Source organism: Microcaecilia unicolor, chromosome 5, assembly GCF_901765095.1.
Source record: "Microcaecilia unicolor chromosome 5, aMicUni1.1, whole genome shotgun sequence".
NCBI lineage: Eukaryota > Metazoa > Chordata > Amphibia > Gymnophiona > Siphonopidae > Microcaecilia > Microcaecilia unicolor.
Genome location: NC_044035.1, coordinates 176,440,022 through 176,465,740, shown reverse-complemented (window position 1 = coordinate 176,465,740; position 25,719 = coordinate 176,440,022). Strand labels below are relative to the sequence as shown.

The following is a 25,719-nucleotide window of genomic DNA, read 5'->3' as shown; positions in this document are numbered from 1 at the left end:
TCAAAGAGAAGTTCAGGATGCTTTCCTTGGGCACCCTTCTACCAATGATTCAGAAAGACAATTGGCTATGTTCCCTGGATTTAAAGGACGCATACACTCACATCCCGATACTGCCAGCTCACAGACAGTATCTCAGATTCCGTTTGGGAACACGGCACTTTCAGTACTGTGTGCTGCCCTTTGGGCTCGCCTCTGCGCCACGAGTGTTCACAAAGTGCCTCGTGGTGGTGGCGGCGTACTTGCGCAAGCTGGGAGTGCACGTGTTCCCGTATTTCGACGATTGGCTGGTCAAGAACACCTCAGAGGCAGGAGCCCTTCGGTCCATGCAGTGCACTATCCACCTTCTGGAGCTGCTGGGGTTTGTGCTAAATTACCCGAAGTCCCATCTCCAGCCGGTCCAGTCTCTGGAATTCATAAGAGCGCTGCTGAATTCTCAGACGGCTCAGGCCTTTCTTCCCGAAGCAAGGGCGCAGAACCTTCTGTCCCTTGCTTCCCAGACCAGAGCATCTTCAGCAGGTCACGGCTCGGCACATGTTGAGACTCCTGGGTCACATGGCCTCCACAGTTCATGTGACTCCCATGGCTCGCCTTCACATGAGACCTGCTCAATGGACCCTAGCTTCCCAGTGGTGTCAAGCCACCGGGAATCTAGAAGATGTCATCCGCCTCTCCATCAGTTGCCGCAATTCACTGCACTGGTGGACCATTCGGACCAATTTGACCCTGGGACGTCCATTCCAAATTCCGCAGCCCACGAAAGTGCTGACGACGGATGCATCTCGCCTGGGGTGGGGAGCTCATGTCGATGGGCTTCACACCCAGGGACTGTGGTCTCTCCAGGAACAGGATCTTCAGATCAACCTCCTGGAGCTCCGAGCGGTCTGGAACGCACTGAAGGCCTTCAGAGATTGGCTGTCCTGTCAAATTATCCAAATTCGGACAGACAATCAGGTTGCAATGTATTACATCAACAAGCAGGGGGGCACCGGATCTTGCCCCCTGTGTCAGGAAGCCGCCGGGGTGTGGCGTTGGGCCTGCCAGTTCGGCATGCTTCTTCAAGCCACATACCTGGCAGGTGTAAACAACAGTCTGGCCGACAGACTGAGCAGAGTCATGCAACCGCACGAGTGGTCGCTCCATTCTAGAGTGGTACGCAAGATCTTCCGAGAGTGGGGCACTCCCTCAGTGGACCTTTTCACCTCTCAGACCAACCACAAGCTGCCTCTGTTCTGTTCCAGACTACAGGCACACGGCAGACTAGCGTCAGATGCCTTTCTCCTCCATTGGAGGACCGGTCTCCTGTATGCTTATCCTCCCATACCTTTGGTGGGGAAGACCTTACTGAAGCTCAAGCAAGACCACAGCACCATGATTCTGATTGCGCCCTTTTGGCCCCGTCAGATCTGGTTCCCTCTACTTCTGGAGTTGTCCTCCGAAGAACCGTGGAGATTGGAGTGTTTTCCGACTTTCATTTCGCAAGACGACGGAGCGCTTCTGCACCCCAACCTTCAGTCTCTGGCTCTCACAGCCTGGATGTTGAGGGCGTAGACTTTGCTTCGTTGGGTCTGTCGGAGGGTGTCTCCCGCGTCTTGCTTGCCTCTAGGAAGGATTCCACTAAAAAGAGTTACTTTTTCAAGTGGAGGAGGTTTGTCGTTTGGTGTGAGAGCAAGGCCCTAGAACCTCGTTCTTGTCCTACACAGAACCTGCTTGAATACCTTCTGCACTTATCAGAGTCTGGCCTCAAGACCAACTCAGTAAGGAATCACCTTAGTGCGATTAGTGCTTACCATCGTCGTGTAGAGGGTAAAGCCATCTCTGGAGAGCCTTTAGTCGTCCGATTTATGAGAGGCTTGCTCTTGTCAAGGGCCCCTGTCAAGCCTCCTGCAGTGTCATGGGATCTCAACGTAGTCCTCACCCAGCTGATGAAACCTCCTTTTGAGCCACTGAATTCCTGCCATCTGAAGTACTTGACCTGGAAGGTCATTTTCTTGGTGGCAGTTACTTCAGCTCGTAGAGTCAGTGAGCTTCAAGCCCTGGTAGCTCATGCTCCTTATACAAAATTTCATCATAATAGGGTAGTACTCCGCACTCACCCCAAGTTTCTGCCAAAGGTGGTGTCGGAGTTCCATCTTAACCAGTCAATTGTCTTGCCAACATTCTTTCCCAGACTGCATACCCGCCCTGCTTGAACGTCAGTTGCACACATTGGACTGCAAGCAAGCTTTGGCCTTCTATCTGGAGCGGACACAGCCCCACAGACAGTCCGCCCAATTGTTTATTTGCTTCGACCCCAATAGGAAGGGGGTCGCTGTCGGGAAATGCACCATCTCCAATTGGCTAGCAGATTGCATTTCCTTCACTTACGCCCAGGCTGGGCTGACTCTTGAGGGTCATGTCACAGCTCATAGTGTCAGAGCCATGGCAGCGTCGGTGGCCCACTTGAAGTCAGCCACTATTGAAGAGATTTGCAAAGCTGCGACGTGGTCATCTGTCCACACATTGACATCTCATTACTGCCTGCAGCAGGATACCCGATGCGACAGTCGGTTCGGGCAGTCGGTGCTGCAGAATCTGTTTGGGGTTTAAATCCAACTCCACCCTCCAGGACCCGAATTTATTCTGGTCAGGCTGCACTCTCAGTTAGTTGTTCTTCGTAGGTCAATTTCTGTTATACCCTCGCCGTTGCGAGGTTCAATTGACCTGGGTTCTTGTTTTGAGTGAGCCTGAGAGCTAGGGATACCCCAATCGTGAGAACAAGCAGCCTGCTTGTCCTCGGAGAAAGCGAATGATACATACCTGTAGCAGGTGTTCTCTGAGGACAGCAGGCTGATTGTTCTCACCTACCCTCCCTTCTCCCCTTTGGAGTTGCGTTTTACTCATTAATTTGCTTGTCATTCAACTGAGCGGGAACGGGCGGGAAGACGGCCGCGTATGCGCGGTGGGCGTGCCCTGCGTGCGGGACCGCCTGCAAAGTTTTTGTTCCGGTTGGTGGGGGCTGCTGTGGACGTCAACCCAGTCGTGAGAACAATCAGCCTGCTGTCCTCGGAGAACACCTGCTACAGGTATGTATCATTCGCTATCTGAAGGCGAAGAAACAGTGTGACAAGGCGGTGGCCGTAGTTAGAAGGTTGCTAGGGTATATAGAGAGAGGTGTGACCAGCAGAAGAAAGGAGGTGTTGATGCCCCTGTATAAGTCGTTGGTGAGGCCCCACCTGGAGTATTGTGTTCAGTTTTGGAGGCCGTATCTTGCTAAGGATGTAAAAAGAATTGAAGCAGTGCAAAGAAAAGCTATGAGAATGGTATGGGATTTGCATTACAAGACATATGAGGAGAGGCTTGCTGACATGAACATGTATACCGTGGAGGAAAGGAGAAACAGGGGTGATATGATACAGACGTTCAAATATTTGAAAGGTATTAGTCCGCAAACGAACCTTTTCCATAGATGGGAAGGCGGTAGAACTAGAGGACATGAAATGAGATTGAAGGGGGGCAGCCTCAAGAAAAATATCAGGAAGTATTTTTTCACGGAGAGAGTGGTGGATGCTTGGAATGCCCTCCTTCGGGAGGTGGTGGAGATGAAAACGGTAATGGAATTCAAAAATGTGTGGGATAAACATAAAGGAATCCTGTTCGGAAGGAAGGGATCCTCGGAAACTTAGCCAAGATTGGGTGGCGGTTGGGAGGCGGGGCTAGTGCTGGGAAGACTTCTACGGTCTGAGTCCTGAAAATGGCAGATACAAATCAAGGTAAGGTATATCTTGTTGGGCAGACTGGATGGACCGTGCAGGTCTTTCTCTGCCGTCATCTACTATGTTACTATGAGGCATATTTTCAAAGCCCTTAGCCTTCCTAAGTTCCATAGGTTTCTATGGAACTTTGGAAGGCTAAGTGCTTTGAAAATATGCCTCTATGTTACTTCATGAATTTACATTCATTGGAGATCACATTGGACCCTTCTCAACTCCTAAAGTCATCCTGGGATTGGTTATCCCTTATATTGACTCTCTATCCTCACCAATTGTGCTCTCAATTCTAACAAGTATTGGTCGTCTCCTGGTTTTTCCTGAGCCCCTCCCCCTTTTAATAAAAATCCCTATCAGCACTACCTTCAGGGCATCCCACAAAATACCATCTGTCACTTCCCCCAATGGTGGACTTCACCTCCTCAAGGATCAAAGCATCCCATAGCAAACTCTAAATGAAGGTGACCATGATTTCTACTACTACTATAAATCACTTCTATAGCGCTACCAGTCGTACGCAGCACTTTACAATTGAACATGAAGAAGAAAGACAGTCCCTGCTCAAAAGAGCTTAATTGACTTAATTGTTGGAATAAGGTAGCTCTACATTGCTGGGGAAAAAACTGTCGGCAAACTCTGAGGAATTTCACATTCAAAGCAGAGAGATGCGGTAGCCATGTTAGTCCACTCTTAAAGGTTATCAATAGAAATCAAACAAAATAAAACATGGAAAAGAAAATAAGATGATACCTTTTTTATTGGACATAACTTAATACATTTCTTGATTAGCTTTCGAAGGTTGCCCTTCTTCGTCAGATCAGAAATAAGCAAATGTGGTAGCAGATAGTATATATAAGAGAAACTTCAAAGCATTACCTTGATAGTCTGACAGAGTGGGAGGGTGGGGGTAAGCATGGGGACATCAAAGCATTTCATTGATATTCTAACAGGATGGGTGTTGGTAGGTGAGAGGAGGGTAATAGAGAAATAAACAGAGAAATTGAACTTTATGGTTTATAATGGGCTAGAAAACCCAGATCCATATTTCCAGTCTGTTGGGTGTCAAAATATTCAATCATTCTTATTTCAAAGGTCTTATGTTCCTGTATTGTTTTAAAATTACCTTTCAGTATTCTTACTGTGAAATCACTGGTGCAGTGTTCTGGTCTTGAAAAGTGTTGGCCCACAGGAGTGGGGACTTGACTGGCACCGGCTATTTTCATGTGATGTCAGTGCAGGTTGAATCTTGTCTTAAGCATCTGGCCTGTTTCTCCAATATAGCATCCTTCGTTACATTTTTTACACTGAATGATATATACCACATTGGAAGATGAGCATGTAAAATAGTCCTTTATGTTGAATATTTTTCCCTTGTGAATGACTGTGGGGTCGTGTGAAATGTTTTGGCATAGTTTGCAGCTGGATGCGCTACAGGGGAACGTGCCCTTTTCTTTTTCAGTCTGTGTAGGAAGTTTACAAAATGATAGTAAACATTTGGTGAAAAGAGAGGTGAGATCTGGCAGAGAGGTTATGGTCCTAGAACAATTGATGAGCCTAGATAAGCATTTTAATGATCTCTTCCCTTAGTTTTGGTTCTCTAAAACCCTCACCTTAAATGCCTTTGTCAGGCAAGCTACAGGTCCACAGATAGCTTTACCCAGAGCCTACCTCCTACTGGCTGCAAGTCTGGCACAGCAGTCTCTGGGTTTCTGCCAGACCATTGGTCTGACCCAGTATGGCTATTCTTATGTTCTAGCACATCCTCCCTTTCACATAGCTTCACCCCCACCTGCTGTTTAGCAGCATCCCCTGTTTCTATCCCCATCTAACTCCTGCTCACCAGCATCTGTGTTTTCTCACCACTAGTCCTCTACCTAGTTTGTCCCTCTTGCCCCATTTGATCCTCTTCTCCCATCTACCTGCTCTGCAGAAATCCTCTGTCTCCTCCATCCCATGCTCAACAGTGTCCTTCCTCTATCCCTGCATCCCCCATCCCTCACAACGGCTACAAAACCCCACATTTACAGGTCTTGGCTCCAGTCACTAGTACATGAAGCAAACTTTGCTGTTTCTATGCATCTGTGTGGGGACCAGTCAGCCTGTCAATATTTAGGATGCTGTTGTCCAGCAGCTGGATGATGAAGCCTTGAAAAGCTGCATTGGTAGCACTAGACAGCATATGCTTCAAACCTGCCCTTAAAAAGCCACATAGCATCTCTGTGGCGACTCTTTTGACAGCCTTAAAAGGGTGAGAACTGATTTACACCTGTTTTTTCACCTTTGCATAAATCTGGGATTTTATGCATAACAATTGCTGTCAAGAACCCTGGTTATCTTAACCACTGAGGCCCTCATGATCCAAAGCCCCGCGCTGTTCCGAACAGCACTCTAAAAATAGCGCTGGAACAGCGCAGGGCTTTTCTGCATCGATGATCAAAGATAATGCATGCAAACCTAAGCAGCGCAATTATCTTTGATTATCATGTAGAAGTGCGGGAGAATTGTGCCGAGCATGCGCTCAGCACAATCCTCCCGCACTTGTTTGACAGGTCTGGGCTGTCAAAAGCCCAAACCTGTCAAAACAGCCTGCCCCGAGGCCCAAACAACGGGCTTTCTGGACTGCCTTGCCCCCCTCCCCCGACCGAGGTCACCGCTGCTCTCCGCTCCCTCCTGCATTAAAAAATCAAAACTTTAGGCAGCCCTGGCCCGCCTCTCTTTCTCCTCAGCTCTGCCTCCCGCTATCCTCCGCCCCATGCCCGGCCCCCCTCCGTCTTACCAGGCCCTCACAGCGCCTCTCACCTCTGTGTGAAGGCACTGCACAGCACGGGGAAGAACAGCTGGTCCCATCGCATCTTCGGACGTCCCTCCGTTCCTCCTGGGCCTGCCCTCGTCTGACGTAGGTTACTTACGTCCTGGGCCCGCCCTTGTCTCACGTAGATTACTGCCCCACCCAGGCAGAAGGAAAAAAGGTCTGGAAAACAGAACGACTATTGAGGTGATTAAATTTGCAGATGATACAAAGCTATTCAAAGTTGTCAAAATACATGAGGATTGTGAAAAATTGCAGAAAGACCTTAGGAACCTGGAAGACTGGGCATCCAAATGACAGATGAAATTTAATGTGGATAAATGCAAAGTGATGCACATTGGGAAGAATAATCCGAATCATAATTACTTGATGCTAAGATCCACCTTAGGAGTCAGCAGTCAAGAAAAAGATCTAGGTGTCAATGTAGACAATACGCTGAAATCTTCCATTTAGTGTGCGGCGGCAACCAAATAAAGCAAACAGGATACTAGGAATTATTAGGAAAGGGATGCAAAATAAGACCAAGAATATTATAATGCCTTTGTATCGCTCCATGGTGTAACCTCACCTTGAGAATTGCGTTCAGTTCTGATCTTTGTATCTCAAAAAAGATACAGCAGAATTAGAAAAGGTTCAAAGAAGAGCAACCAAAATGATAAAGGAGATAGAACTCCTTCCATATGAGAAGAGGCTAAAAAGGTTAGGGCTGTTCAGCTTGGAAAAGTGACAGCTGAGGGGAGATGTGATTGAGGTCTATAAAACCCTGAGTGGTGTAGAACGGGTAGAAGTGAATTGATTTTTCACGCTTTCAAAAAGTGCAAAGACCAGAGCACACTCAGTGAAATTATATGGAAATACTTTTAAAACAAACAGGAGGAAATATTTTTTCACTCAAAGAATAGTTAAGCTCTGGAACTCTCTGCCGGAGGATATGGTAACAGCGGTTAGCATATCTGGGTTTAAAAAAGGTTTGAACAAGCTCCTGGAGGAAAAGTCCATAGTCTGTTATTGAGATGGACATATGGGGTAGCCACGTCTTGCCCTGGGATTGACAGCATGGAATGTTTCTACTAATTGGATTTCTACCAGGTACGTGTGACCTGGATTGGTTACTTTTGGAAACAGGATACTGGGCTAGGTAGGCCATTGTTCTGATCCAGTATGGCTATTCTTATGTTCTTAAGAAGAAGTGATGTCAGAGGAAGCGGGATGGGCCAGAAGGAAAGCATCTGAGTAGGCCACAGGCAGTATGTGCTTAACGCTGCTACTTCCAGGACCAGCAGAAGAATTGAGGGAAGGGGGCAGATGCTGAATCCTGGTTGGGGGGAGAAGTGAGCTGCAGACCAACAAGCAGAACTGGGGGCTTACCGATGGAAACTATGTCCGAGGCAGTGAACTCCAGAAGCCACAAGAAGAGCTTGCTGCTGTTCATGGGGCTGGAGGGGAGAGAGAGAGAGAGAATGGACCTGGGGGAAGAGGAGAAGGCTGAGAAAGGGAGATATGTTGGATCTAGGGGTGGGAAGAAGGGGAATTTTCCTTCCCGAAAGGACTGATAGGGGATGGAATTTTATGTACCTTTCTGTGGTTACAATCAAAGTGGTTTACATATTTGACAGGAAAGCAGTTGAGTCACACACACAGAGGGACAAGGTGGATAATGAGGGGAAAGACAGTGTAGAGAAGGGAATAGGGAGAAGGCATAATGTCTGGAATGGGATGGGGGGTAGCAGTAGCCAATCGCAGTTCTGCATGATATCTAACGGCAGACAATGCCATTGAAAGGGAGCGGCAAATAAGAAAGAAGCATGACAAGTAGAATCTAAATGAGCAAGTTTAGCGCCAGGTAAAACTGAGGCAATGGAGTGTTACGTGACTTGCCCAAAGTCAGAAGGAGCTGCAGTAGGAAATAAATAAATAAAATACCATTAATTGTGCGATTAATCACAATTAAAAATTGTAACTATTGTCATAGCTTGCAGCCAGGGGGCGGAACACCACTCCTGCCTAAAGCACAAGTGCTTTTTTAGTACATTTAGTGCAGGAAAGTTGTGATTATGGCAAAATAAGGTTGATTCCTTGTTTTGCTCTTAAGCCTGTGCTTTCTTCAATGAGAGTTTCCTCCCCCTTGCAAGCTCTTTAGTTGCCATCAACCTAAACTCTGCAGTGTTTTGCAGTTCCCAGCAGCTGAGAGGCTTTCTTTTGTGTCTTGTCAGGACTCAAAATGGAGGGGTGCTGCCTTCCACCAGGAAATTGTAATATTACAATTAGAGAATGACACGGAGACAAAGTTTTGGCCCCGTCCTCGTGGGTTCAGTCTCCATCTCCACCCCGTCCCGCAGGTTCTGTCCTCGTCCCCACCCCATCCCTGCGGGCTCTGTCCTTTTCTGCAGAAGCCTCAAACATTTATGATTTTATATGTAAATCTTTTTATTAAAGTATAAAAAGGAGCAATATGCTGTGCAGCTGTTGTTTATAAATTACAAATAGAAAACAATAATGAGTAACTATAATAGCCCCCCACCACCCTCTACCCTTCCATCCCTAACAATAGCTGACTTCTGCTACCCCAAGGAATCCTAATCCACCCTGTTAAAATGTTCAGGGGTACAAAATGCAACCCTCTCTGTATGCCCTAGCAAGGGAGAAATATGCCCTATAAAGCACTGTTATGATTTTTTAATCAGTGGATGAATAAGTCATCAACAATCTCAGGATTCAGTCTAGCTCTCCTGTCTTCCATTCCTTCCTGCAATAGAAGATGTCTTCTCAGAAGATGTGCTGGTAGCAGGAATGTACAGGATCCCACATTCAAATTTTGCCAGTTGTGACCAGCATGTTTGCTTGTTTTTCAAATAATCAAAATATAGTTGTCTGCATCACTGAAACATAAATAACGGTCCAGTTCATTAACAGGTTTCAAAGTAGAGAATGACACGGGGACAAAGTTTGCCCCTGTCCCCGTGGGCTCTGTCCCCATTTCCGTGTCACAATGTTCGGCAAGTATTTTAAGACTTTTCAGTGTTATTTGTCAATAAACCACTGTTATGTCATTGCTTAACACTGATTCTTCGGCACCAGCACTAGTGAGACATAATTCAGAATTTACCAGAAATCTCAGTCCTCACTCAAGAGCACAGCTGACCCTGAACCATGTTTAAGAAGTATCCTGTGTTCATACTGTTGGATATTTAAAGTAAATCTTCGGCAATGTTCTTTTGTTGGTGGGTTTTTTTCTTGGTTTGTTTGTTTTTTAAAGCTGGTCTATAGATGCAGCTGCTACGAACTCTATGACCTTGGGTTTTACAAAGTCTCAACACTCCTAGAATCCACTAGGGTAGTTATATAGAGGCAAGTAGGGACCTGGTTGGTGGGGGGAAGTAACCCAGTGTAGGACTATGGGCAGAAGTGCATGGCAGGATCCTCTGAGAATCCACAGGGTTAATCCTGACTCTGTGTTAGGATGACTTTATGTGACAATGATACAGTAATGGAATGCAGATTAGTACAGCAGTCTTTACTGATCTCTTCTAGGCACTGCTAAGGAGTCAGAGCTATGATCTGCAGTGCATTATATTTAAGTGTTGTGCTTTAGCTCTGATAAGGTCAGTCCTTTTGTCAGCTTTGAAATTGATCTTGTTTATATTCTAGGAGTAAAGGAAAGGCTTTTTGAGGGATGGGGTGGGGTGATGTTTTTCAGTAGGTTTAATGCCTGTGCTGTTCCATTCTTCCTCTCTCTTTATCCTAAATAGGATTCTGGCACTGGAGAAATTGGGTGCTGTATTCAATCAGGTGTCCTTTCCTCTGCAGTACACACCCAGAAAGTTCGTCATCCACCCTGAGAGCAATAATGTGATCATCATCGAGAGTGACCACAATGCCTACACCGAGGCCACCAAAGCGCAACGTAAACAGCAAATGGCAGAGGTACAGAAGGCTTATTGGCAGGGGCAAATGAGGCCTGCAGAATACCTCCTTTAGTTCTCATGTAAAGATGGCTTCTGTTTGTTTAGCCTATAGTTATCTATATTCAGGGTGCATAATTCTTACTTTTCAATAAAAGCTTTTTTGCCAGTACTATTTGGGTTTTTTTTTTATTTGGTGGGATTTTGTTATTGTTTTGGTTTGGGTTATTTGTTTGGTTGTTTTTTTTTGGGGGGGGGGAAGGGGGGGTGGTTCTTGTTTTGGTTTGTTTTTTTTGCAGTGTTAAAGTTTTCCAATGGCTTTCAAGTTTTAAGCCATATCCCCCTTCCCTACTGTATCCCACACTCATCTTTTAAATTTCTGAAAAATGAAAGCATCAAACTACTCTCTTCCTCCTCCTCCTCCCCCTCCCCCTGCTAACTCACAAATGAAAGTGGGTTAGTTACCAGAATCAATTAGAATGTAGAACGCTTATAACCTTTTGCCAGGAGACGGAAAACAAAGTTGAATACCTCTATAATAGGATGTTCTCTATTGACAGTGGGATCCTACAGCTACATATGTGGGGACATCATTGGGACAAAGCTAGTTGGGTTTAGTTTCCCAGAGCTCAGAAAATTCTAGAAAAGTTTTCTGAGCATTCATAGGCATTCTCATGCTCCCTCTGTTAACAGTTCCCTTCAGTCCATTTTTAGCTAGTTTCAACTTTAGGTGGGAGGAGGGCATGTGCAGCTGTAGGATCCTACTGTCCATATAGAACATCTTACAGGTATACAACTTCACATTCTCCATGGACAGCAGGGATCTCTACAGCCATGCAGATGGTAATTCCCCCAGAGCAAGGTTGAAAACAGTTGCTTATTTATATTGCAACCCTCATGGATATTATGGAGGAAGAGATTGAATCATCGGGCGCTGTCCAGTTCTGTGGCATAAGTACATAGGTAATGCCACACTGGGAAAAGACCAAGGGTCCGTCGAGCCCAGCATCCTATCCACGACAGCGGCCAATCCTGGCCAAGGGCACCTGGCGAGCTTCCCAAACGTACAGATATTCTATACATGTTATTCCTGGAATTGTGGATTTTTCCCAAGTCCATTTAGTAGTGGTTTATGGACTTGTCCTTTAGGAAACCGTCTAACCTCTTTTTAAACTCTGCTAAGCTAACCGCCTTCACGTTCTCCAGCAATGAATTCCAGAGTTTAATTAGGCGTTGGGTGAAGAAACCTTTCTCCGATTTGTTTTAAATTTACTACACTAGTTTCATTGCATGCCCCCTAGTCCTAGTATTTTTGGAAAGCGTGAACAGACACTTCACATCCACCTATTCCACTCCACTGATTATTTTATATACCTCTATCATGTCTCCCCTCAGCCGTGTCTTCTCCAAGCTGAAAAGCCCTAGCCTCCTTAGTCTGTCTTCATAGGGAAGTCGTCCCATCCCCGCTATCATTTTAGTCACCCTTCGCTGCACCTTTTCCAATTCTACTATATCTTTCATGAGATGCGGCGACCAGAATTGCACACTACTCAAGGTGCAGTCGCACCATGGAGTGATACAACGGCATTATAACATCCTCACACCTGTCTTCCATACCTTTCCTAATAATACCCAACATTCTATTCACTTTCCTAGCCGCAGCAGCACACTGAGCAGAAGGTTTCAGTGTATTATCGACGACGACACCCAGTTCTCCAAAGACAAACAGCTGATATTCTCACAAGTGGGTGACCTCACGTCGGCCCCGGAGGATTTTCAAGCAAAATCTCTTCAAAAGAGTTCCATCGCGCGAGCGATCGCACCACGCACACATCCTCCCGCTCGCCGCACCGACATGCCCCTCAGTTCTTCTTTTTCCGCGTCTGAGGAGACACGGAGTTCGTTAGCGCTTCGTGTTTCTTCAGGTTTTCGGAGTTAAATCTCTTCTTCTTTATTTTACCCTTTTGGGTATTCTTTTAAAAATAATTAATTAAACCTTTTTATTTTATTTTTTCATTTGTATCCCGCGCTTTCCCACTCATGGCAGGCTCGTTGTGGCTTACATATACAGGTACTTTTCGTACCTGGGGCAAGGATGGGTTAAGTAATTGCCAGAGTCACAAGGGGCTGTGCCTGAAATGGGAATCGAAACTTATGGATACTGTTTTTTTATAGGTTTCTTATTTTGTGCGACCGTTCTTAGGTTGCTCGGTCGGGTTTAGTTTTTCTCCTTTTTCTCATCAAAGATGCCCAGCGGGCCTTGCGCCGCTGCAACCGGCCATCTCTGCTACTGATCCGCACTCCTGGTGCCTTCAGTACCTTGGGCCGACCATCGTCCGCCAAGAGACCAATGCACGCTGGGTACACAGTGATGCATCGAGTGGGTCTCCACCAAGAAGCGTCGGTGCCCAGAGCATCGTTCTGCACTGCCTCTGGCATTGGTACCGTCGGGTACCACCTCTGTTTGGAGGTATTGCCGTTCTGCCTCAGGCTTTGTACCAGACGTTGGTACCATCGGTGCCGAGAGCTTTGCTCCCTCTGTTCTGGAAGTATCCTGGCACCGGACGTCGGTACCATCGGTGCCGAGAGCTTTGCTCCCTCTGTTATGGAGGTATTCTGGCACCGAAAGTCGGTACCATCGGTGCCGAGAGCTTTGCTCCCTCTGTTATGGAGGTATCCTGGCACCGGACGTCGGTACCATCGGTGCCGAGAGCTTCACTCCCTCTGTTATGGAGGTATCCTGGCACCGGACGTCGGTACCATCAGTGCCGAGAGCTTTGCTCCCTCTGTTATGGAGGTATCCTGGCACCGGACGTCGGTACCATCGGTGCCGAGAGCTTTGCTCCCTCTGTTATGGAAGTATCCCAGCACCGGACGTCGGTACCATCGGTGCCGAGAGCTTTGCTCCCTCTGTTATGGAAGTATCCCAGCACCGGACATCGGTACCATCGGTGCCGAGAGCTTTGCTCCCTCTGTTATGGAGGTATCCCAGCACCGGACATCGGTGCCATCGGTGCCGAGAGCTTCACTCTCCCTCTGTTATGGAGGTATCCTGGCACCGGACGTCAGTATCATCGGTGCCAGAAGCTTCTGCAGCATCTAGCTTTTCGCCTGAGGTGAGCTCCCCTCCAGTATCGGCAGCCCTCCGGTGTCGGCAGCCTCCCAGGTCGATTTCTCCATTGCCGTCGGTGGAGGAAACTTCACTGGAGTCACCTGGGGAGTCGACTTCTTGAGGTCTCCGCACCTCCAAGTCGAGATGGCCTTGGTTCTGAGCTGCTCTTTGAGTTATTAGCTCCAATCGATGAGGGCTCATTTGATGAAGATGAGGGTCATGCAGTTTTCTCTGCTGAGGATTCTCTAGGTCTTCCATCTGACTCAACTGCCTTATCTCAAAAGCGGCTCTTCCCTCCAGAGAGTTTGTTTTTTTCATCTTTTGTGTGGGTAATGTCTGAGGCCGCCATTCCCTTCCCTGTGTAGATTGTGGAGGAGCCCGCGGCCAAGCTGCTCGAGGTCCTAGACTAGAATCTCCACCTAAATCTTCTACCACAGCTCCTTTTCATGATACACTATCCCTAAAAGGGCTGAATCCCAGTATCGAATCCATGGGGAACCCAGTTTCATTAGGCCTCAGTTACCTCATGATTCTGCGGTGGTGGATTCTGCTCTCAGAACAGATAGGAGTTCTAGAAACTTGCTTGGCCGCCCCCAGGGCCAGAGCATACAACCTTAGCCTCTTTTGGGAGAATGGCGTACCAGGCTGGCATGATCGCATCCCAAATCGAATCCTACCAGATCTTTACGAGCACTCCCACCGAACCAGGCTAAACCTTTTCAGCAGGTGGTCAGGCAGCACACGGTGTGTCGCAGGTTCCTGTCTAGGGGCATTTTCGGCACTTGCGATGTGACATCTGATTCTGCTCTGGGTAAAGTGATAAGCAGACTCTCATGGCTGCGTGCATCTAACCTGGGGGAGAGGACTCAGCAGGAAATTGCAGATATTCTGTGCATCCACTTCCTCATCTCGGAAGTTCTTTAACAGGAAGAGAAGTTTTTTCCTTATGCCTCAAGGCGTACGTATACTCTTGCTTCTCGACAGCTGGTTCAGGCTCTGCCACAGCACGCTCGTTCTAGTCAACAGCGTGCGCCTAAACAGGTCCCTGCAGCTCCTCAGCAAACACCAGGGACGGGTTTTTGACTGACTCCAATTCAGCAATAGCCACCATAAAAAATGTCCGTACCGGCCGATCTGCCTGTCGGAGGGAGGTTAAAATTTTTTTCACCAAAGATGGCTTCTTGTAACCTCCGACCGGTGGGTTCTTCAAATAGTCCGGTTAGGATACACTCTCAATCTGGAGTCAGTCCCTCCAAAATGTTCACCGGGAGCTCAATCCTTTAGCTCCCATCACAAGTGGGTACTTGCAGAGGAACTCTCCACCCTTCTTAGCGCCAATGCGGTCGAGCCCGTTCCACCAGGGCAAGAAGGGTTGGGATTCTATTCCAGGTACTTCCTTGTGGGAAAGAAAACAGGGGGGATGTGTCCCATCATAGACATAAGGGGCCTGAACAGATATTTGGTTTAGTATGTTTTCCCTGGGCACCCTTCTTCCCATACTTCAGGAAAACGATTGGCTATGCTCTCTGGACTTACAGAATACTTATACCCAGTTTGCGTCCAGAGTATTTTTTCCTAGTGCCTTGCTGTTGTTGCAGCATCTCTTCGTAGACTGGGAGTGCATGTGTTCCCTTATCCCGATGTTTGGCCGTCTCAACAGATTACAGCTCAGTAAATATTGAGACTTCTAAGGCACATGGCTTCCACATGGCACATTTACACATGACATCCACTCAGTGGATCCTAGCTTCCCGGTGGTATCAAGCTTCAGGGTATCTACAGGATGTGACCCAACTGTCTGCCCGTTTTCGGAATTCCCTTCAGAGGTGGCCAATTCGCTCCAATTTGGTTCTGGGGCGTCCCTTCCAACTTCCTCAGCCACAAAAAGATGCTGACGACGGTTGCATCCCTCCTCGGGTGGGGAGCACATGTAGATGGGCTCCATACTCAAGGACCTTGGTCCCTTCAGGAAAAGCGTCTTCAGCTTAATCTCCTGGGGTTGCAAGTGATCTGAAACATTGTAAAGGCTTTCACAGATCGGCTATCCAACCAAATTATTCTAATTCAAACAGACAATCGGGTTGTGATGTACTCCCTCGATAACAAAGGGGGTACTGGATCTCGCCCTCGTGAGTCAGGACGCTGTGCAGATGAAGCTGTGGGCCCGCCAACACGGCATGTTTCTCCAAGCCATTTATCTAGTCGGCGTAAACAACAGTCTGGCCGACAGGCTGAGCAGGATAATGCTGCAGTCATGGTCGTTGAGCATGACTGTAGCTCGAAAGATCTTCCGAGAGTGGGGCACCCCCTCAGTGGATCTTTTTGCCACTTAGTCCTTCACAAAGTCCTTCAGTTCTGTTCCAGGCTGCAGGTCCATGGCAGGCTAGCATCGGATGCCTTTCTCCTTCATTGGGAGACAGGCCTTCTGTATCGTATCCTCCCATACCTCTGGTGGGAGAGACTTTGCTGATACTCAAGCAAGATCGTGGAGCCATGATTCTGATCGCTCCCTTCTAGCCACGTCAGATATGGTTCCCTCTTCTTCTGGAGTTGTTCTCCGAAGAACCCTGGAGATTGGAATGTTTTCCAGCTCTCATTACGCAGAACGAGGGGGCACTTCTACATCCCAACCTCCAATCTCTGGCTTGCACGGCCTGGATGTTGAGAGTGTAGATTTCACCTCTTTGGGTCTTCCAGAGAGTGTCTCCCGAGTCTTGCTTGCTTCAAGAAAAGATTCCACAAAGAGGTGTTATTCTTTTAATGGCAGAGGTTTGCCGCCTGGTGTGACAGCAAGGCCCTAGATCCTCGCTCTTGTCCTATACAGACCTTGCTTGAGTTCCTTCTATACCTGTCTGAGTTTGGTCTCAAGACCAACTCTGTAAGTGTTCATCTTCGTGCAATAAGTGCTTTTCATCAACGTGTAGAAGGTCAGCCTATCTCTGGACAGCCTTTAGCTGTCCGCTTCATGAGAGGTTTACTTCTGTCCATTGGAGCCGTCTCTGTGGGTGCTGTGGCTGCTTGCGCACCCCCAGTGTTGAGAGAATTCCTTGTGTGTGTCCAGGGGGGTTGTTTCCGTTGGGCTTAGCACCCCCAGTGGTTTTGAAAAGTTGGCTCCTATGCTTCTGTCAAAGCCCCCTATCAAACCTCCTCCAGTGTCATGGGGTCTCAATGTCGTTTTCATCCAGCTGATGAAAGCTCCTTTCGGGCCTTTGGATTCCTGCCATCTGAAGTATTTGACCTGGAAGGTCGTTTTTTCTTGGTGGCTGTTCCTTCAGCTCGTAGGGTCGGTGAGCTTCAGACTCTAGTAGTTCAAGCGCCTTTCCTTATTTTTCATCTTAACAGAGTAGTCCTCCGCACGCATCCAAAGTTCTTACCGACGGTGGTATCGGAGTACCATCTGATCCAGTCAATTGTCTTGCCAACATTCTTTCTCCCTCCTCATACAAGCCCTGGCGAAAGCAAGCTGTGCACGTGGACTGCAAAAGAGCGCTGGCCTTTTTACGTGGAGTGGACGAGCCCCCACGGACAGTCCGCCCAGTTGTTTATTTCTCTTAATGCCTATGGGAGTTGCTGTCGGGAACCGCACCATTTCTACTTGGCTAGCAGTTTGCATCTCCTTCGTTTTTGAGCAAGCTGGACTGACTATAGAGGGCCATATTAGAGCCATGGCTGAGTCGGTGACTCATCTAAGGTCAATCACTATTAAAGAGAAATGCAAGGCTGCGGCGTGGTCATCAGTCCACATTTTCACATCTCACTACTGCCTTCAGCAGGATAGCCGACGCGACAGTCGGTTTGGGCAGTCGGGGCTGCAGAATCTGTTTGGGGTTTAGAATCCAACTCCAACCCTCCTAGGCCTATTTTTATTCTGTTCCAGGCTACACTCTCATTTAGATGTTTCTTCTTTTCAAGTCAATTTTTATTCTGTCCTCGCTGTTGCGAGGCTCACTTGACCACTGTTTGTTGTGTTGTGTAAGCCTGGGAGCTAGGGATATCCCACTTGTGAGAATATCAGCCTGCTTGTCTTCGGAGAAAGAGTAGTTACTTACCTGTAGCAGGTGTTCTTCGAAGACAGCAGGCTGCATATTCTCACAAACCCTCCCACCTCCCCTTTTGGAGTTGTCTCATTCATCTTTTAGATTTAACTGAGGGGCGTGTCCATGCGGCGAGCGGGAGGATGTGTGCGCGCATGCGCGGTGCGATGGCTCGCGTGATGGAATGCTGTTGAAGAGATTTTTAGATTTTGCTTGAAAATCCTCCATGGCCGACGTGACGTCACCCACTTGTGAGAATATGCAGCCTGCTGTCTTCGGAGAACACCTGCTACAGGTAAGTAACTATCCCTTTCTTGGTCCATAACTCCTAACGTGGAACCTTGCATGACATAGCTATAATTCGGGTTCTTTTTTCCCACATGCATCACCTTGCACTTGCTCATATTAAACGTCATCTGCCATGTAGCCGCCCAGTCTTGTAATGTCCTTCTGTAATTTTTCACAATCCTGTCGCGAGTTAACAACTTTGAATAACTTTGTGTCATCAGCAAATTTAATTACCTCGCTAGTTACTCCCATCTCTAAATCATTTAGAAATATATTAAAAAGCAGCGGTCCTAGCACAGACCCTTGAGTAACCCCACTAACTACCCTTCTCTATTGTGAATACTGCCCATTTAAGCCCACTCTCGGTTTCCTATCCTTCAACCAGTTTTTAATCCACAATAGGACATTTCCTCCTATCCCATGACCCTCCAATTTCCTCTGTAGCCTTTCATGAGGTACCTTGTCAAACGCCTTTTGAAAATCCAGATACACAATATCAACCTGCTCCCCTTTGTCCACATGTTTGTTTACTCTTTCAAAGAATTGAAGTCAGGCAAGGTTTCCCCACACAAAAGCCGTGATGACTTGGTCTCAGTAATCCATGTCCTTGGATGTGCTCTGTAATTTTGTTTTTGATAATAGCCTCTACCATTTTCCCCGGCACTGACGTCAGACTCACCGGTCTATAATTTCCTGGATCTCCCCTGGAACCTTTTTTAAAAATTGGCGTTACGTTGGCCACCCTCCAGTCTTCCGGTACCACACTCGATTTTAAGGATAAATTGCATATCACTAGCAGTAGCTCCGCAAGCTCATTTTTCAGTTCTATCAGTACTCTAGGGTGAATACCATCTGGTCCAGGAGATTTGCTACTCTTCAGTTTGCTGAACTGCCTCATTACGTCCTCCAGGTTTACCGTGAAGTCAGTAAGTTTCTCCGACTCGTCCGCTTGAAATATAATTTCCGACATTGGTATCCCACCCAAATCTTCCTCGGTGAAGACCGAAGCAAAGAATTAATTCAGTCTCTCCGCTACGTCCTTGCTTTCCTTGATCACCCCTTTTACCCCTCAGCCATCCAGCGGCCCAACCGATTCTTTTGCCGGCTTCCTTCTTTTAATATACCGAAAACATTTTTACTATGCTTTTTTGCCTCTAATGCCATCCTTTTTTCGTAATCCCTCTTGGCCTTCTTTATCTTCACCTTGCATTTGCTTTGACACTCCTCATGCTGCTTCTTGTTATTTTCAGACAGTTCCTTCTTCCATTTTCTGAAGGCATTTCTTTTAGCCCTAATCCAGGCCCCCCTCACCTGTCCTCCTCCTATCCATGCAAACGATTCCGTAATGTCTCCAATCTCGTCTCTATCCCCCTCCTCCCCCCCTCTTCCCTCCGCTTCTCTTGTGCCCTCTGGAATGCCCACTCGGTCTGCAACAAACTGCCCTTCATCCACGATCTCTTCATCTCTCGTTCCCTTCAACTGCTCGCCCTAACTGAAACCTGGCTCTCCCCAGATGACTCGGCCTCAGTCGCGGCCCTTTGCCATGGAGGCTATCTCTTCTCCCACACTCCCCGCCCAGTTGGCCGCGGTGGAGGCGTCGGGCTACTACTTTCGCCCTCCTGTAGTTTCCAACCCCTCCTCCTACCGCAGTCTCACTGCTTCTCATCCTTTGAAGCACACTCCATCCGGCTATTCTACCCATTGCCACTCAGAGTGGCAGGCATTTACCGCCCCCCTAATAAATCCCTCTCTTCCTTCCTCACCGATTTCGATGCCTGGCTTTCCGTGTTTCTTGAACCCTGATCTCCGTCACTCATTCTCGGAGACTTTAACATACACGTTGATGACCAATCCGACCCTCACGCGTCTCAATTCCTCACTCTAACATCATCCTTCAACCTCCAGCTATGCTCCACCGCCTCGACTCACCGAGACGGCCACTGTCTTGACCTCGTCCTATCCTCCTCCGGCTCCCCCTCCAATTTCCACACTTCAGCTTTTCCTATCTCGGATCATCACCTGATCACCTTCACACTTCTTCACGCCCCACCTCAGCCCCGTCCAACTCTAACCACTACCTTCAGGAATCTCCAGGCTATTGACCCTCCCACCTTATCCTCTTGTATCTCCAATCTCCTCCCCTCCATCTTGTCCTCCGAGTCTGTCGACAAGGCTGTCTCCGCATACAATACCACTCTCTCCTCTGCTCTGGACACCCTCGCTCCATCCACCTCCCGTCCCACAAAGCGTACTAATCCCCAGCCTTGGCTGACCCCTTGCATCCGCTACCTTTGTTCCTGCACCCGATCTGCCGAACGCCTCTGGAGGAAATCTCGCACCCATTCAGATTTCCTTCACTACAAATTCATGCTATCCTCCATCCATTCTTCCCTATTCCTTGCCAAACAGGTCTATTACACCAAACTGACCAATTCTCTCAGCACCAACCCCCGTCGTCTCTTCGCCACCCTAAACTCCCTCCTCAAAGTGCCCTCCGCTCCTAACCCCCCCTCACTCTCCCCTCAATCACTGGCCGATTACTTCCGCGACAAGGTGCAAAAGATCAACCTTGAGTTCACTACCAAACCATCTCCTCCTTTTCACCCTTTAACCCTCGACCAACCAAGCCAGGCCTCTTTCTCCTCCTTTCCAGACATCACCGAGGAGGAAACTGCTCGCCTTCTTTCCTGCTCGAAAAGTACCACCTGTTCCTCTGATCCCATCCCCACCAACTTACTTAACACCATCTCTCATACTGTCACCCCGTCCATCTGTCATATCCTCAACCTCTCTCTCTCCACTGCAACTGTCCCTGACACCTTCAAGCACGCCGTAGTCACACCTCTCCTCAAAAAACCATCACTTGACCCTACCTGTCCCTCCAACTACTGCCCCATTTCCCTCCTACCCTTCCTCTCCAAAATACTTGAGCGTGCCGTTCACAGCCGCTGCCTTGATTTTCTCTCCTCGCATGCCATCCTTGATCCACTTCAATCCGGTTTTCGCCCTCTACACTCGACAGAAACAGTACTCTCTAAAGTCTGTAATGACCTGTTCCTTGCCAAATCCAGAGGCCACTACTCCATCCTCATCCTCCTCGATCTATCCGCCGCTTTTGACACTGTCAATCATGATCTACTCCTTGCCACACTGTCCTCATTCGGGTTCCAGGGCTCTGTCCTCTCCTGGTTCTCCTCCTATCTCTCCCACCGCACCTTCAGAGTTCACTCCCATGGATCCTCCTCCACCCCCATCCCACTATCTGTTGGTGTTTCCCCAGGGATCTGTCCTTGGACCCCTTCTCTTCTCAATCTACACCTCTTCCCTGGGTTCCCTCATCTCATCTCATGGCTTCCAGTACCATCTCTATGCAGACGACACCCAGCTGTATCTCCACACCAGACATCACTGCGGAGACCCAGGCAAAGGTATCGGCCTGCTTAACCGACATTGCTACATGGATGTCCAACCGCCACCTGAAACTGAACATGTCCAAGACTGAGCTCATCGTCTTTCCACCAAAACCCACTTCTCCTCTTCCTCCACTTTCTATCTCAGTGGATAACACCCTCATCCTCCCCGTCTCATCTGCCCGCAACCTCGGAGTCATCTTCGACTCCTCCCTCTCCTTCTCGGCACACATCCAGCAGATAGCCAAGACCTGTCGCTTCTTCCTCTTCAACATCAGCAAAATTCGCCCTTTCCTGTCGGAACACACCACCCGAACTCTCGTCCACGCTCTCATTACCTCCCGACTTGACTACTGCAACTTACTCCTCACCGGACTCCCACTTAGCCATCTATCCCCCCTTCAATCTGTTCAGAACTCTGCTGCACGTCTTATATTCCGCCAGAACCGATATACTCATATCACCCCTCTTCTCAGGTCACTTCACTGGCTTCCAATCCGTTACCGCATTCAGTTCAAGCTCCTCCTTCTTACCTACAAATGTACTCAAATCTGCTGCCCCTCACTACCTCTCTACCCTCATCTCCCCTTATGTTCCCACCCGAAACCTCCGTTCACAGGACAAATCCCTCCTCTCAGTACCCTTCTCCACCACTGCCAACTCGAGGCTCTGCCCATTCTGCCTCGCCTCACCCTATGCCTGGAACAACCTTCCTGAGCCCCTACGTCAAGCCCCCTCCCTGCCCATCTTCAAGTCTCTGCTTAAAACCCACCTCTTCAATGCTGCCTTCGGCACCTAACTCTTACCTTCAGGATATCTGGACTGCCCCAAATTGACTGCCCCCATCGTATCGTCTACTCACTTGTCCTTTAGATTGTAAGCTCTTTGAGCAGGGCCTGCCCTTTTATGTTAAATTGTACAGCACTGCGTAACCCTAGCAGCGCTATAGAAATGTTAAGTAGTAGTAGTAGTAATAGCTTCCTTCACCTCACTTTTCAACCAGGCCGGCTGCTTGTCTGAACCAGTTCTCCTGTCTAGAATGCTGCTCCAGACAGTACTGAACAGTGAAGGTATGGACAGAAGACCACGTTGCCGCCTAGCAAATTTCTTTAAAGGTGGCGGTGTGGAAATAGGCTACTGAATCTTTCATGGCTCTTAAATTGTGGTTAGTGAAACAGCCATGAAGGGTCAACCCAGCCTGAGCATACATGCAGGAGATAGTACGTTTGGTAATGGGAATCCCTAATGTTAGGGATGAAGGATACAAAAAGCTGGGAGGACTTCCTATAAGAACATAAGAGTAGCCATACTGGGTCAGACCAATGGTCCATCTAGCCCAGTATCCTGTTTTCCAAACAGTGGTCAAGCCAGGTCACAAATACCTGGAAGAAACCCAATTAGCAGCAACATTCCCTGCTACCAATCCTGGGGCAAGCAGTTGCTTTCCATGTCTGTCTCAATAGCAGACTATGGACTTTTCCTCTAGGAATCTGTCCAAACCTGTTTTAAACACAGATATGCTAACCGCTGGCAGAGAGTTCCAGAGCTTAGCTGTTTATTGAGTGAAAAAATATTTCCTCCTATTTGTTTTAAAAGTATTTCCATGTAATTTCCTCGAGTGTCCCCTAGTCTTTGTACTTTTGGAATGACTAAAAAAAAAATCGATTTACTTTGACTGGTTCTACAACACTCAGGATTTTGTAGCCCTCAATCATATCTGCTCTCATTCGTCTCTTTTCCAAGCTGAAGAGCCCTAACCTCTTTAGCCTTTCCTCATACGGGAGGAGTTCCATCCCCTTTATCATTCTGGTTGCTCTTCTTTGAATGTTTTCTAATTCCGTTATATCTTTTTTGAGATACGGTGACCAGAACTGAATGCAATACTCAAGGTGCAGTTGCACTATGGAGCGATACAAAGGCATTATAGTTATTTTCTGTCTTGTTCACCATCCCTTTCCTAATAATTCCTAGCATCATGTTTGCTTTTTTGGCTGCCACCACACACTAAGCAGACTTCAGCGTATTATCCACAATGACACCCAGATCTTTTTCTTGAGCGCTGACCCACAAAGTGGACCCTAGCATCAGGTAACTATGATTCGGATTATTCTTTTGAATGTGCATTCCTTGCATTTGTCCACATTAAATTTCATCTGCCATTTGAATGTCTAGTCTTCCTGCATTATTTCACAGTCCGCACGTTTTAACAACTTGAATAGTTTTGTATCATCTGTAAATTTAATCACCTCACTCGCCATTCTGATTTCCATATCCTATATAATAATTGGCACCTCCAACGTTCTACGTCTGGATGCCTGGGTTCATAACATCCAAACCACTCATTGCCCTGCCCTCGAGTCAAAACATAATGACGTCAGAGGGCGGAACAGTGAGAGGGAAGGGAAGCCAGCGCCAGCCAGCCAGAGAACGTTCAGGTACAAATCGAGGGGAGGAGAGAATCATGACGGATGGGGGGAGGGGAGGGAGGAAGGGGAGGGCAGGGCAGAAGAGAATGGATGGGAGGACAGTAGAGGAGAGAATCGCGGGACACGGATGGCAGGGAAGAGGAGAATCGCTGGACATGGAGGGGAGGGAAGAATTGCTGGAGGCATAGGCGCCGACTCCATGGGTGCTGTGGGTGCTCGAGCACCCCCAATATTTGACCTGCCTGAAGTCCCGGAATGGAAGTTCCCAGCCAGCCCGACCTGCGCTGCCTGCCCTCTTCTCCCAGTCCTGTGCCTGCTCCTCCCTTTCCTGCGTGCCACACAGAATTTAAAAGTTCTTACCGAGGGGTCCGGCAGCAGCAGTGAAAGGCGAGCAGGCTCGGCGCTTCAGCCTGCCTTCGCTTCTCTCTCAGCTCTGCCTCTGGTCCTGCCCTTGTGGAAACAGGAAATGTGAGTAATCACACAATTAATGGTATTTTATTTATTTCCTACTGCAGCTCCTTGTGACTCTGGGCAAGTCACGTAACACTCCATGGCCCCAGTTTTACCTGGCGCTAAACTTGCTCATTTAGATTCTACTTGTCATGCTGCTTTCTTCTTTGCCGCTCCCTTTCAATGGAATTCTCTGCCGTTAGATATCATGCAGAACTACGATTGGCTACTGCTACCCCCATCCCATTCCAGACATTATCCCTTGCCCTCTCCCTATTCCCTTCTCTACACTGTCTTTCCCCTCATTATCCACCTTGTCCCTCTGTGTGTGTGACTCAACTGCTTTCCTGTCAAATCTTGGAAGTTATTTTCCTTTTCTAATTTGTTCTGAACCACTGTAAATCGCCAAGACTGCTACCTAGTCATGGCGGTATAGCATATTCTAAAAAACTACTATCTGTATATAATATGTAAACCACTTTGATTTTAAGGATAAATTGCATATCACTAGCAGGCACTTGAAATTGTGTTTTTTCATTTGATCTACAAGTTGCTTAGGAGTTGAAGAGGATAATGTGCATTGTTTATCCTGCTCTCTCATTAAGTACACCTGGCTTACTTTCAGCATTGTTGAAACCTCTCCAATGGGATTCCCTAAATGTCATGTTTCAATAGTATCCTTCAAGGATACTCCTCACCGAACCATGCACTCCTGGGCAACTGTCGCCCCCCCCCCCCCTTTCTCCCCCCCCCCCCCCCCCATTTTAATTTAAAAGCTGCCCTATCTCCTTTTTAAAGCAGCTTGGTTCCAACCAGATAACATGATAATATGCTAGAGCACGCTTGCAGTCTAAGGTATACAGTGCTGCTTCTCTAGGATGAGAGTGTGGCTTATGGAAAAAGACAAGCAGTAGAATGGACTGATTGAGGTGAGATTCTAATACTATGTTTGGGAGGAATTTTGGGTGGGTTCGAAGAACAACCTTGTTATGGTAGAACCAGGTGTAAGGTGGGTCTGCCACAAAGGCTTAAAGTCCGCTCTTCTCGTAGAAGTGCTATAAGAACAATATTTTATACATGAGGAACTTCAGGGAACTGGAATGGAGTGGCTCAAATGGAGGTTTCATGAGAGCTGTTAGGATGATATTGAAATCCCATGATACCAGAGGTGATTTGATAAGAGGTTTGGTATGAAATAAACCTTTCATAATTCTATCAAGGGATGAATGGAAACTGGCTTATCAACTCTAGAGTGAAAAGCTCTAATGGCAGTCAAGTGTACTCTGACTGTGTTCAGGTCAGAATCAGACTGAGAAGGTTCTCCATATGGTTAGGAAGAGCGCACCTAGCAGGGTTGATGCTCTGGCTGTACACCAGAAGGAAAATCTTCTCCAGTTGATACTGTAACACTTCTGTGTAGAAAGTTTCCTAGAGGCTAATAGTATTTTACAGACTCATTCTGGAAGGCTTAAGTCTATGTCTTCAAAAACCATCAGGGCTAGAGAGCAGGGGTCTGGATGTTGGATTTTATTTATTTTTTGT

General features: G+C 47.7%; 1 protein-coding gene across 1 annotated transcript in view; it reads left to right on the top strand.

The window, feature by feature from the left end:
- The window catches only part of LOC115470428 (splicing factor 3B subunit 3), a 210,377-nt gene that overhangs the window by 118,736 nt on the left and 65,922 nt on the right, over window positions 1–25,719 (top strand). The window contains exon 9 of the mRNA XM_030203606.1: window positions 10,305–10,479. Coding sequence (XP_030059466.1) covers window positions 10,305–10,479 — 175 coding nt within the window. The remainder of the gene's footprint in view (window positions 1–10,304; window positions 10,480–25,719) is intronic.